Genomic DNA, 14,025 nt, shown 5'->3' with positions numbered 1-14,025 from the left:
AGGTACCGATTTGAGAAGTCATCTAAGAAATTTAGACTTCCAGTAAAACAATGGGAAAGTCATTTAGGGGGCAGGAGGGTAGAAGTGCTGGCCAAAGAATCATCATTAAGGTAGGAATTGGATGTGGTTCATAGAGACCAAATGTATAGGCTCATCTGTGCTCTTGCCATGAAATCTGCCTCCCTGGAGGTGCTGGACTCTGGTGAGGTCCTTAGAAGGAAGACTGCTGTAAAAGCGGCCCCCACTGAAGGGTTATTCCAGCCTCCATTCTGTCCTACTCCCCCAAATTCTCTGTATTTAAACTGTTAAATCCAAATGGCATTTTTACATTTCAGTCATTGTATTCCTTACCCCACATCATCTGGGGTCAGTCTAAGATTCACTCAAGGAAACCGTTCTGAAGTCTCTTTCTCTTTGGCAGTTTTGAATTCAAAATGAATTTTCCCAGGAGCCAACAAAATAATCTGAACTGAAAGGTGTAGTTGTGGATCTAAAACATCTTCCTCCTTGCCTGTGGGAACGTCATCTGGTGGCATTTAGGACGTGGTGGCAGTATGGAAGAGAGAGGCTAGGGAGGATAAGCACAGCAAGAGGCAGCAGGCTTGAGGTCAGCGTGGTGGCACTCAGTTATCCGCCAAAGGTCTTGAGTACATGGGAAATGAATGCTGAACACCATTGCTAGGAGATGTGCCAACTGCAAAACTTATGACCTTTGCTTTGGATGACCCAGGGGCTCCTGCTATGATGAAGGGCTGCCTGGCACTGCAGGTGGCCCTCAGTGAATGAATGAGGGCCGCTGGAGAATACATGAGGACCGTGACACATACAGCCTGGCACATCCTGGGCCAAAGTACATCTGGGTGTACAGTTTCCTCTGCCCCTCCCCCCCCCCAATAGCTCTGAAGCCCCTGGGACCTGTTGGGCTGGTCTGGAAATATTCTCTCCACCCAGAGACAGCAGCAAGAATCAGACGGAGCCCCTGGCACAGGCGCTTTTCAATGAAAATGTTTATTAGAAGGACACTTGGGGCGGGGGGAAGAGAAGACACAGATCTTCAACAATAGGGGTATAATGCTTCAACAAACAGGTGCTCTGCTCTTAAGATACAAAAGTTAGAAAAATCTAAAACACTATAAATACATACATGCTTCTTTACAAAGGTAATAAAAGGTCAGGCTGGCTGAGAAGTGAAGGTATTCAGCACCCCCCACGGCCTTACCCTGCACCCCCACGGCCTTACCCTGTGCCACCACCACCCAACACCAAATCGAGAGTCAAGAACAGCCTAGTCGGGACAGCAGCGGTGGAGGTGAGTGAAGGCTTCTTGGACCAGGGTGCTCCATCCTCTGTATAAAGTTTTTCCTCCCTGAGGAAGGGAGCAGGGGGCATAGTTCAGAAGACGCCTGGGGAAGGTCCTGTATTTGAGTCAGAGCTGCCTGTCTGTACATGCTGCCACTTGGTAAGCCAGCCTGGGTTGGTGTTTCCGGATGCAGAGCCAGAAAAGCCACTACACCCTCAACCAGCATTCAGAACTGGCTGTGCCCACATCTCTTCTCAGCCACTGTCCTTGGGAGGAGAGGCCTTGCCAACTTTCTTCAAAACATTAAATAGTTATCTGTCTGGTTTTAAGAAATTATTACATAAATATAAAAACACCAGAATGCTAGAGTATACATTACTTCAGCATAAAAAAAAATCAATTCCACAATCACTGAGTTTCTCAATCCAGTTTACACAACAGGTGAGTCCATGTTATGTGATAGATGTGTTTTGGAAAAGTTGCCTGTATATCCAGTCACCGTCCCACTGGCTTACGCCTTCCCATCAGAGACGCCTTATTTCTATTTTAATCCATATCCTCCAGCGTACATTTTTCTGCTTTACCCACCCAAGAACTAGCTGATACTCCTTAAAAGGGTGATATACACTGTGAAGACTGTTACCTAAGGTGGTCCTCCAAGGGAGCATTTAGGCCACACAGAAAACAGTATACTTTAGCTGTGTTTAGGTTTTCATCTAGTGAAATGGGGACACATCTATATTTGGGATTAAGCTCCCAGCTCTGCCACTGAAAGTCACACAGTAAGAAGCAGGGCCAGAGCTAAACGTGTGCCCTCTCTTGCTACTGTTAACCCCCATGGTACCAGGCCCTGGAGCAGTCTGCAGACTCCTTTCTGTCCCCCTCCTTTGAAGGCCTAAGGAGGGAGGCTACTGTGAGCTGTGGCCCTGTGGAGACCCTTCATGGAGCCTCCAAAATGGCCACCTGGGGCTAAGAATGAAACCAGATGTTTGCCTTCTCCCCAGACTCCACACAAGCATGCGTGACATGCACACACAAAGAAAACCTCCCCCCCACCCACCCCCATGGTCTGAGTAAAAGCACTTAGCCCTGGAATATGTCCAAACTCAAGGAAGTCCAAGGGAGATGGATGGATAAAAACTAAACAAATTAAGCACAAGATATGTGCTGCAGCTCATGTCAATACATTAATAACGATTTAAAAAATAATCACCACAGTCAATAAAAAAATACAGCCGAGACCACATAAGGACAATGGAGAAGTCTGCCAGCAGCCATGCCCTCATGTGCGTTCCTCCCAAGATAAAGAGAGTCTCCGCTCCTGACTCCAGGCTTGTCTCAAAATGTCAGCTCTTCTACCACCTGCCAGGCAGGTGGGCCAACAGATGATGTTCCAGCACAGGCCTGGAATCCAAACCGGCCAGGGAAGCTACCTGCATCTGTGCTGGAAGGGTCTAAGCTACTAAATAAAGCTGGCAAGAAGCGGGGCGGACAGTGGGGGAGGAAGAAATGGGAATAAAAGCCGGCTCCTCAGGGAGGTGCTGAGGACAGATACACGCCCCGGTGCTGGCTACTCTCGGGTAGGTGCTGGCACAGGCTGCAAGGTGAAGACAGCATGCATGGGGAGCTGGCAGGGGAGGACACACTGGATCATGTTGCCTGGACCAACGAGACTTCAAAGGGCCACCTAACACTGCAGTCTCAGCTCTAGAACTGCTCTTGCCCCTTTCAACTGCCCTTTAAAAAAGGTTTTTGTTTTAATGTGTAAATGCCATTCATACAACAGGATTTTAAGACTTCTAAGAAAACTAGTTTTGTGACTTTAAGGATGGGCACTAATACTACACATGCCCCAAAGCACTCTATGAGGGGAGTGACACCCTCTTCCAATATATTCGGTGATGCCCACAGTGAGCTTACCCAGTGCCTCCTCGCGTGTCCTCTCCATGGCCTACTCTACAAAGAAAAAGGGTTAAGCAGCCTTTGGAAAAACATGACACTAAAACCTCATGCCTCTTGGAAGTAACCTTCAGGTCTGAATGAGCATTGAGGGTTCTAAGACCCCATCCAAATGCTGCCAAAGGTGACCACCAGATCACCAAAATTAGGCGGCACCTGAAGACAGTTTCCAAGTACCTGGAGGATATGTGCCACAGGAAACCCTCAAATGGGACTGTGTAGCAAGTGGAGAATGCACACCCTCAGAAACCACTGCCCACCATGGCTTTCAGGAGAGGCACTGGGATTGCTCCAGCAGAAACCAATGGCATATTTGTGCCCCAGGTCTCAGACCTCGACTGGGAGTCTTCCGGGGGCTTCCTACATTGGTAAGAAGCAGTCCACAGATCACTTCAGGCCCGCAGTACATGGTCTCTCAGGTACAGCCGAGGGGGTTTGTACTGTCCTTGGGTTCTGTGTCAACACCCCCTCAAGAAGATTAGCACAAGTCAGCAAGCTGCTCCTGCAGTCTCTTCCCGTGTCCTCAGGAGGCTTGGGGAACAGCTCTCCTACCCGGAAAACTCAAGGCTAGAGCTTCAGAGGCACAGGATGCTGTAGGGAGCCCCAACATCTTCATATGGCATCAGAGGTTAATACCTGCCAAAAGTTTACACTTTCTCCTCTTCACCTGGAGTAAGACAGGATTTCCATAGGAAACCCCTTTATTTTTCCTGGTATAAATCCATGCAAAAATATGGGATAAGTCATCTCATACAAAAACAGCAGCAAAGAAGAATTAATACCAGTTGCAGGCTGCAATCCTGTCTGCTGTGTTCTGCAAAAGGCCAGTAAAAAGGAAAGGGCTCCTTTCTTTTTTCAATTGAAATAATTTATAGTAACTTTCTCACTAATTGCCACTGGAAGCAGTACTTCTTACACAATAGAACTGCTAGAGTTGCCGCTGATGGTCCTCTACTGTGAGCCAGAGAATCTCAGAGCCCATGGGAAAAATGACAGATCTCTCTGCACCAAGCTTGCAATTGTCAAAGACGTTAAAAAAAAAAAAAAATAGCCCTTTTCATCGGTTGGCCTGAGTTTTTCCCTCCTTATACACTGGCTTCTGTAAATTTCAGCTTCCAAAAGTGCTGGCAGGTGTCTCCTCGACATACCTGGGAAAGCTTCACCTTGGGGGAGCAAAGGTGGAGAAGTTGCTGGCTTGCATACTCCAGTTTCCCAGTCAATGTGTCAACCCAGGGTTTTTTGTTTTGTTTTGTTTTAGATAAAACAAACATTTTAAAAGCATATGATAAAGTTCATTTAATTAGTGCAACTGACTACATAAACCAATATAGCCACGTGCATGAGAATGTAGAGTGAGCTCTTACAGATGACCAGGGGAGACCCACTCCACGTAGTGCTGCCTTAGCCAAGACGCCATCACGTGACAACTGCCCCTTGCTTCATGTCAATACTTAATGTAATTCAAATCTCTTTGAGATTAATGTGATAACATAAGCCACACAGTGCATACGCACAGAGCCTCAGCAGATCCTTCCAACTCTGCAAAGTTAGAAAGGACAAATTTAAGAGTTTCTGAAGCAGGTGTGGCTCTCACCAGCCTCTCCCACTGTCCCCTTGTTCATGTGCTACCAAACACGCTTGCTCACGCCCATCAGAATGTTCTGGGGTGTTGGGGAGGGAGACAGATAAGCCCCTCCCCACGCCAAGTCAATCCAACTCATGAGGCACAGGGTTTGCCGGAGTGGTGGGGCTGGTGACTGCTCAGTTGAAGTGGCATCTGTCAACAGTGCTAGGGAGCCTATGCAGGCTTTTCCCTACCTAGGAGACCCTTCCAAGGTAAATTCCACACTCCAGTCCTGGCCAGAGGAACACTTCCTGCTGGACCATGGCATCCCAGATCGCTGTCACTAAAAAAGAAGGGGTTTGGGGGAGGGGCAGGTGGTGAAATACTACCCGAGCAGAAGCCATTGCTTGTCCTTCAACTGAGGGCTGAAGGACAAATTGGTTCAGCAGATACCGCTGTTCATAGAATTCATCTCTGGGTTTGCCTTTGTGTTTTGGAGAATAGGTTGGTGCCACTTGGGTTGAGGGAGAAAATTTTCTTCTTTCTTGACAACAGTGGGTTGAGCAGAGCTCTGACTTTCTCCACCTCCTAATGGCCATTTTCCCCAAGCCCACCCTTCCCACCCTCCCCCTTCACACCCAAGGTTTCTAGGACACGCTGGAACAGCGGATGCTTGGGGAGCCCATCTGGGTGAGGACCTTGTCAAGCCACTGTAAAGGACCATTCAGGTGCAGCTCGATCCAGCAGGGGGTACTGGTCACTGTCTGTCTCCTGCAAGAAATAGGGGAAGGGGTAGGAGTGGAGGGGACTTATAAAAGGTCTAGAGGGACACAGCAGTCAGAATACCTGTTTCTGCTTTGGTGACACTTTCCCTCCCTAAGCCAGAGGTTCAGCCTACCTTGCTGGATGCTGTCCTGGAGGAGGTAACAATCCTTGCTTAAACTCCTCCAACCAGGAAAGACTGAGTAAATCCTGAGGGGGAAGGAGGTGGCCCTTCAAGAGTTAAATGTGTAAGGCGAATTCCAAGGTACACCAGAGGCTCCCCACTCACTGGCCGGGCCTCCCTGGCTCCCAAAGGGCACCTGCAGCTCTCCCATCTCTAGACCTGGACCCAGCCCCAGCAGGCCGCAATGACGCGTGTCTGTCTGACGGAGGTTTTTTTTTTTAACAAAGCGCCGACAGAGTCCGCATGCTGTTGGTTCCCAATGTGCTGATATAATTCCCATCTATGGCCTTATTTTGGAAAATCTTACAAGTAGAGCGAGCCATGGAACAATTACTGGAAAAAACCAAGGCACGCCACACGTTTCTTTTCCCCAAAGCACTTTGTCTAAGTCCAGGCTGGTTGGTGACGCAACTTGCAGGCGAGCTCCCAAAGGCACCCACTGAGCAAAGGCTATCTGCTGAGGCCGGAATTGCCGGTGCCAGCTGGAGGTGAGAGGCTTGGGCCCTGAGCCCTGCTCTCGGCCACCGCACAGAAAGGAGAGCTGAAACCTTACTCGTCTTGGCCCAAGAGAGAGGAGGAGGGCAAGTCTGTTCTGGGAAGGGGCCACACCTACCCGTCAGGCTGCTGTGCAGCGCTGCCAGCCGGTGGCGGTGGGGTGAGCCGCCCAGGACTGGGTGTGCTGGCAGTGTGTCCTGCGTGGTAATACAGTTCCCCCAGGGAAAGCCTTCCACCATCAAGGAGCCTCTCCCCAGCACTCAGAGCTGGCTCCGAGGGCTGCGCCAGGCCCAGGGACACTCTCCTGAGGGTACCACCCTCCTCAACTGGCCTACACTGCCCCTAAGTTGGGGGAGTTTAGAAGTGGGTCTATTGACCCGGCCCTGAGAGCCTGCCTGATATGGGGTGCCCGCAGGACAGAGCGTGGCCCCCTGCACTGCAGTCAAGGTGTAAGAAGGGCCAATGGGCCTCCCTGTTGCTCTTTTCCACTTGGGTCCATCTTTAAGTACTTCCCTCTTCCTATATTTTCTAACCTTTCTCTCCTGTTCCCTAAGTGATCTAAGCCAGGGCTAAAAGGTTGGCTACAACGTTTCCTTGGCGGGATCTCTGGGCCTGGGCTAATCTCTTCAGGCCATTATAACTGTGCTGAATGTTCTCCTGAGGTCTGACCACTTGGATCAACTGGTCACTCATCCTGGATTTGAGAAAGATCCCAGAGACCAAGCAGCTATGTTTCCTGGCACCGTGGGGCAGACACAAAGGAACAGCAGCTAAAATGCGGTAAATGGAAGAGAAGGATTTTATGGACCGAAATCCTCTAATGAGAATCTGACTTTCCATAAGTCATGCTCATCTGGATTTCATTATAAACAGTGGCCCAGAGCCAAAATTGAAATGGGTTTGGCCTGGGTGCAGAATGACTGCAAAACAAAATGGATTCCAAACATCTGGAAAAGTGAAGGAAAGGGGAGAGTAACTTGCAAGGCACTGGCTCCAGCTGCCGTGGGGGTGCCTCTATAGTTGGTTGTAGGAGTGGGGGCTGGCAGAGAGAAGTGGGGGACACAGGCCTGCCTCTTGGGAAACTCCTGTTTCTGTGGAAAGAAAAGCAACTGGATTTTCTAAACCAAAGCCAGAATGGCCTGAGGAATTACGGCAGAGCAGACCAGGTGGCCCCCTGGCTGTGACTGGAGCCACGTTTAAACCAGCCTCCAAAATTCCAGGAAAAAATCATTTCTATATAAACTCTGTTCTTTTGCACCTTCCTTTATGACTACCCAATCACCTTTTCCCTTTCCGGGCCTCTCAGTTTTAATAGTCTAGGTCCTCAGGGTCACCAGACCCCAAGTCTGAGATGGAGCCTCAGAGGAAGGGATGAACAATGAGACAAAGTCTTAACTTTCCAGAGATGGTCATTCTAAAACCATTTGCTCCAAGTAGAGAATGAGAAAGAAGCTGAGGGCAAACTTCTAGGCTCTGCTTTTCTACTACTGAGGGACTTTGGGCAAGCCACTTTCCCTCCCTGGGCCTTAGTTGCTTCATCTGTACAACGGGGATGATGCCAGTCAATGTTTCCTCCCAGGGTTGTTGTGAGGATGAATGGGACGTGTGTATTTAAACTACTTTATAAACTGTTAAGTGCTGGGTGAACACTGGTCTGCTTTTCTGTTTCACTTGAGTGCCACCTCAGCCCCTCTGGGCCTGCCTGGCTCTGGCCTCTCTCTGGTCTTCCATCTCTCAGGCTCTACACCAGCAGGGCTGGTCTAGCTCATGTCAGGAGCCCCTGCTCTCTCTTCTGAGCCACCTGGTTGGTCCCCTCACCTCTGCAGCCCCAGACTGACCTGTACTCCGCCCCCCAGCCCTTGACGAAGCTCATGCGGATGGTGCACATGCGCGTCAGCTGATAGACGGCCTCGAAGCCCTGGTTAACAGACTGAGCCAGGAGGGCGGCAAACTCCTGGTTGTTGAAGATCTTCAGGTTGCATCCTGCCAACAAAACAAAAACAGTGCTTGCGGTGATGGGAAGGTTTAGTGCCTGTTGCTCCTTCCTAGCGAAGGGGACCCCTCGATCACCAGAATGGCACAGTTCACAAGGCCCAAGTGGCACACAATTGTTTAATGCCTTAGCTGCACCCCATGCTCAGCACTGTGCTGGCGACAGGCCAACTTGGCCCCTCACCACCTCATCGAGCAGATGCAACTGTGAGCGGAGAGTTAAACACTGACCAGAGAGCACCTGTTCCCAGAGCTGTAGAAGGCTGGGAAGAAAGAAGAAAAGGTGGGCTACAGACCACAAGGGGGATGGTTTGGAGAGGTGGGCCAAAGGGACCAAGGCAGGACTCCAGGGCATGAAGACAAGGTCCCTGAGCCAGGGTGCCCATGGTGGTGTGGGGTATGGCTGACCACCTGCGGAGGAAAGCTCTGCCAGGCAACAGCAGGGAATGCCAGCAGAGAAGGGCCACTGGAAGGCTACTGTACCCTACTCTACAGCCACTTCAAGAAGCAGCTCCACAGAGGGTCCTGGGTTTCTTCCACTCAGACTCCTCTGACGAATCCACCTTGTGCTTCGGCTAGGAGGGAGCCAGAGATTTGGACCACAGTGTGGCCTCTAGGCACAAGGCTGGGTCTGGGTGACAGTCACAGCAAAACGAAGGTGTGTGTCTAATTCTCCAGATAGTAAAACTCAAGACAGGACAGGCACAAATAAAGTTTAAAATAACCCTCTTGTTTAAATTCTTACTGCTGAGTGCCAGGAATGTGTCAGCCAGAAAAATAAAGACAAATGCACATGCCGGAAATGCCCAAAAGGTGAGCTGAGGCGACGCTTATCCGTGGGCCAACCCTGGGCTCCTTCCTCATCTTGCTGTGTGACTCTGGGCTGGGCACATTCTCTTCCTGGGCCTGTGTCTCTCTGTAAAATGAGGGACTGGACATGGGGGTCCTGCCAGCTCTGACATCCTGTGAGGTAACAAACAATACCAGAGGCAACTCAGCCCTCAATAAAAAAAGATGGGGGTGGGGAAGGGAGTGGGCGGAATGCCAAGAATGCAACTGCCCTTCCTTTTCGCACTTTCTCCAAGGGGGAGGGGGTGGTGTTGGCTAGAGCCGGCTCTGATCCCCAGCAGAGCCCAGAAGCAGAGGAGTACTAGACTTCCCTGACCCTGAATCAGTCCTGACTCCGTCCTGGCTCAGCCACTTGTAGCTGTTATGGATTGAATTGCCAAATTCAAAAGATAAACCAAAGTCCTACCCCTAAAAAAAAAAAAGTACCAGTGAAAAGTGACCTTGTTTGGAAATAGAGTCTTTGAAGATGCTGTCAGTTAACATGAGGGTGGGCACTATAATCCCATCTGAGTTGATGCCCCTTATAAAACAGAGACAGACAGAGGGGAAGACAGCCACATGAAGATGCATCTCTATGCCAAGAAACACCTGCAGCTGCCAGAAGCTGAGAGAGAGAAGAGTCTTCCCCCAGAGTCTACAACATGGCCTGGCCAACACAGCGACTTGGGCTTCTAGCCTCCAGAACTGCGAGACAATAGATTTCTGTTCTTAGAAGCCACCCACTTTGTGGTACTTCGTTTCGGCAGTCCTAGGAGACTCATACACTAGATGTGTATCCTTGGGCATGTGGCTTAACCTCACTGAACCTGTCTCTTCACTTGTACAGCCAGAAGAGCGAGGGCTAAATGAGATCAAAGTTGAAATGTACCCTGTAAATGTGACCTGGAAGCATGGAGCACTTTATCATTCCAGACTTTATGCCTTCTTAAATTTACCCTGCCCAAGGTCCAGCCCTCCTCTGTCATCTGCACTCAGCCAGCAGGAGATAGCATGCCACAAAGGCAACCACCTGACCCTGGCCACACCCTGCTGCCCAGGCTTGGCCCTGTCCACACTACCCAGCCCAACACACCCTTCTTGAAGGACAGGTGGGCATCATCAGCCCCTCTGGGAAAACCCTCGCCGGCTCCCCAAAATAAGCATAAGAGACAATAAGGCGAGAGAAAACCCAATCAAGGTGCCTCCAGGCTGACACTACTGTCACTGATGGGGAGGAAAAGGTAGGAAAGATGAAACCTCTCCAATATTCCAGGCAAACGCTGTCAGGGAGGGAACCTGTGGGTATGGTGGGGGTGTAGGTGGCATTACCTGGTGGGATCTTGCAGACGGTGGCCGGGTGCCAGCCATAGCGCTGGTTACAGTTGGGAGACTGGACAAAAATAGCGCTGTCGCTGAGGCATTCTGCAAAGACCTCCCCTCCGATGTAGTAGAGCCGCACGCCTCTCCCTAGAGAGATTCAGGTTAGGCTGCGCCAGGGTGACTTTGCCCACACACGATGGCCCTGAGACGAGCTGAAGCTAGCCTAGCAAAGGGAGGCCAAGGGGCAGCAGATGTTCCAGGTGACAGGCACTTTGCCATCTTCACCAGGCCAACAGGACCCAGAGTCCGTGCTTAAAACTCACAACAAAATGATAGGCAAGACTGGGTTCCTAAAGCTGGGGGTGGGGGCAGATGACAAGAGAAAAGAGCACAGGGCCAGTCTCAGTGACAGCCTCTGCCACTGACTAGCCATTGGCCTCAGTCAAGTTAAAAAACAAAAACTCACTGCTGTCAAGTCAATCCTGACTCATAGCGACCCTGTAGGACAGAGTAGAACTGCCCCACAGGGCTTGCTAGGCTGTAACTTTTACAGAAGCAGACTGCCACATCTTTGGCTAGTGAGTTCGAAAGCCGACCTTTCAGTAAGCAGCAGAGCACTTAACCACTGCACCACCAGGGCTCCTTCAGCCAAGTTACTCAACCTCTAAGCCTCAGTTTTCTCAGGTGCAAAATGGAGACAATAATATAGTGAAACCTGTGAGAGCTGGAACTCGATGGGACTGCCTTGTTCTTCTGGATCTCCAAGTTTTCCACCTTTGACAGGGTGCAGTCTTACCACTTTCCTATCATTCGTTTTAGTAGAAAATATTTGAGTTGTCCTTCTCTGACAGGTTTCAGCTTTCAAAAGTTTTACTGTACTAACTACCTCATAGTCTTGTTGAGGACAACCTGGTGGCAGTGATTAAGAGATAGGACTGCTAACCAAAAGGTCAACAATTCGCATCTACCAGGCGCTCCTTGGAAACTCTCTGGGGCAGTTCTACTCTGTCCTATAGGGTCGCTATGAGTCAGAATCAACTCAACGGCAGTGGATTTGGTTTTTTTGGTTAGGGTTGTTGAGATACACAACCTGATAAATAAGTGTTAGCAGCAGCAGCAGGGAAAGCAGAGGAAGATAGTCAGGCACAGAGAAAACCCAATCAAATCGCCTCCAGGCTGACAATGCTGCTGCTGCCATTACTACTGCTGCTCCTGCTGCCATTACTACTACTGCTCCTGCTGCCATTACTACTACTGCTCCTGCTGCCATTACTACTACTGCTCCTGCGGCTATTGCTCCTGCTGCTATTGCTACTGCTGCCGCTGCTGCCATTACTGCTGCCGCTGCTGCCATTACTACTGCTGCTCCTGCTGCCATTACTACTACTGCTCCTGCTGCCATTACTACTACTGCTCCTGCTGCCATTACTACTACTGCTCCTGCTGCTATTGCTCCTGCTGCCATTGCTACTGCTGCCGCTGCTGCCATTACTACTGCTGCTGCTGCTGCTATTACTATTACTACTGCTATTACTGCTGCTCCTATTACTACTATTACTGTTGCTGCTGTAGCTACTACTGCTGCTACTGCTGCCATTACTACTACTGCTGCTGCTATTGCTACTATTACTACTACTGCTGCTGCTACTACTGGTATTACTACTGCTGCTGCTGCTATCACTACTACTACTGTTGCTGCTGGAGCTACTACTGCTGCTGCTACTACTGCTATTACTACTGCTGCTGCTGCTATTACTACTACTGCTGTTGCTGCTGGAGCTACTACTGCTGCTGCTACTACTGCTATTACTACTGCTGCTGCTGCTATCACTACTACTACTGTTGCTGCTGGAGCTACTACTGCTACTGCTATTACTACTGCTGCTATCACTACTACTAATGTTGCTGCTGGAGCTACTATTACTACTGCTGCTGCTGCTATTACTACTACTGCTGTTGCTGCTGGAGCTACTATTACTACTGCTATCGCTACTACTACTGCTGCTGCTGGAGCTACTACTTCTACTGCTGCTGCTACTACAAGGTCCCTTCCCACTCCCAGACTCAGAGATGCATTCAGCAAACCCACTGGGCTCCTTCTGCAGCAGCAGACACCCCAGCAGCAGTCACTGGAGGGACGGCCTAATGCTAGCCCCCGTACCTTTCTCCCCTCAGTGCATTTTCTCAAACATTCCTTAGGTTTATGCCATTTCCTTTTTCTTTATCTTTTAAATTCAGCCCAGATGGACAGAAATTATTTTTAAATTGGCTCTGCAAACCCAACAGTTATATAAACACTTGAACAACGAGCTTTCTGCTCAGCCAGGGGATGTTCCCTTCTCCTGCTGCTGGAGAAGAGGCCCCGGGGGTTTGAAAATGGAGCCAGACTGTCCAGGCCCAACAGCCAATGGGATGGAAACCAGGTGACCAACTTACGGGCCACTTGATGTTCCCTCCCCAGCCTCCTGGTCCCACTGCTGTTTCCATCTCGTCCTTATTTTGGTCCTAGGGGACTTGGCGTCTCACAGACATGCAGAGCCCTGGGGACTCCTGGTCTACAGAGCGGGGGGCTGCCTTCCTTATCTCAGCCAAGTGCCAGGGGGCTGGGGCAGAGATAGAGACCGAGGACCCAGACCAAAAGAGAAAAAATGTCTTAATTGTAAAAAATGATTTTGAAATATGGAAACAGTTATAAAAACAATAAGTAGACACCTGTGTATGCCACCCAGAATTGGCATCTTTTTAAAGCAAGAAATCCAGGGAGGTGTGTGGGAAGGACAGGAGTCTGGCGGTCGGGACAGTTTCATCCCTGACTCACTGTGTGGCCTCTGCCACTCTCTGGGCATCAGGTTATTTTGTGCAAAAAGGAGTGTACCAGCCTCGGCCAGTGCTTTCCAAACTCTTCTCTCTTTAACACTAAGATTCCTCCTCCAACCAGAGCCGAGGTGCTCTGGTTCCATGGGGCAGGGCCCCTTGGCTGCCCTGTCCAGCTTCTGAGCTTACCCTGGAGCCCTCTGCCAACTCTCAGGGCCCCAGGACAGGTTTTGAGAATATCCCATGACACCACCGCTACAGCCGTCCTAAGCCTGGACATGGTGTAGTTCTGCATGGTGAAATTACGAAGAGCCTTAGCATAGTCATTTTATGTACAATTCAAGTGATACATAACAGAGCCTCATCCTCCCTAACTTAATGAAGCCATCTTTTATTTAGAAAGCAGGAGGTTCAAAGTCGTAGTGTCTGGGCGATTCCTGTTTTTCCACCTTCTCTAGTACAATCATGCATGAAGGACAGACTACCTACCAACCTATGTACTTGAAGAATATTTTTATTAAGACAACTGCATATGTTGCCTTTCTCACAGATTTCCGTTTCCTGTCCCCTTAGGTGAAGCGTTTTTCTCTGGGGCTTCCATATTTTCAGAGATCATACCTTTGAGTGGGAAACACCAAGCATCCTCAACTCTACACGTCTGGCCCCAGACCAGGGCAATATGGAATTTGGGGGCTGGAACAGAGACAGAGTACCCTCCCCAATTTCCAGCAGGAGGCACACGTGGCTGGGGTGGGTGGGGGTTCTGTGCAGAGGCAGCATGGGGCAGTGTGTGGAGTAGCGTGGGAG

General features: G+C 49.9%; 1 protein-coding gene across 1 annotated transcript in view; it reads right to left on the bottom strand.

Annotated features, from left to right (window-relative positions):
* Nucleotides 1-5,443: 5,443 nt before the first annotated feature.
* Nucleotides 5,444-14,025, bottom strand: part of SMAD3 (SMAD family member 3) — a 133,566-nt gene continuing 124,984 nt past the window's right edge. The window contains exons 7-9 of the mRNA XM_049852779.1: nucleotides 10,414-10,551; nucleotides 8,103-8,247; nucleotides 5,444-5,594 (exon numbers count right to left, since the gene is read on the bottom strand). Of these exons, the coding sequence (XP_049708736.1) occupies nucleotides 5,471-5,594; nucleotides 8,103-8,247; nucleotides 10,414-10,551 (407 nt within the window). The 3' untranslated portion in view covers nucleotides 5,444-5,470. The remainder of the gene's footprint in view (nucleotides 5,595-8,102; nucleotides 8,248-10,413; nucleotides 10,552-14,025) is intronic.

Source organism: Elephas maximus, chromosome 13 (genome assembly GCF_024166365.1).
Source record: "Elephas maximus indicus isolate mEleMax1 chromosome 13, mEleMax1 primary haplotype, whole genome shotgun sequence".
Classification (NCBI taxonomy): Eukaryota; Metazoa; Chordata; class Mammalia; order Proboscidea; family Elephantidae; genus Elephas; species Elephas maximus.
Note: the sequence above shows the minus strand (reverse complement) of the source record. Positions and strands in the feature narration are given on the sequence as shown.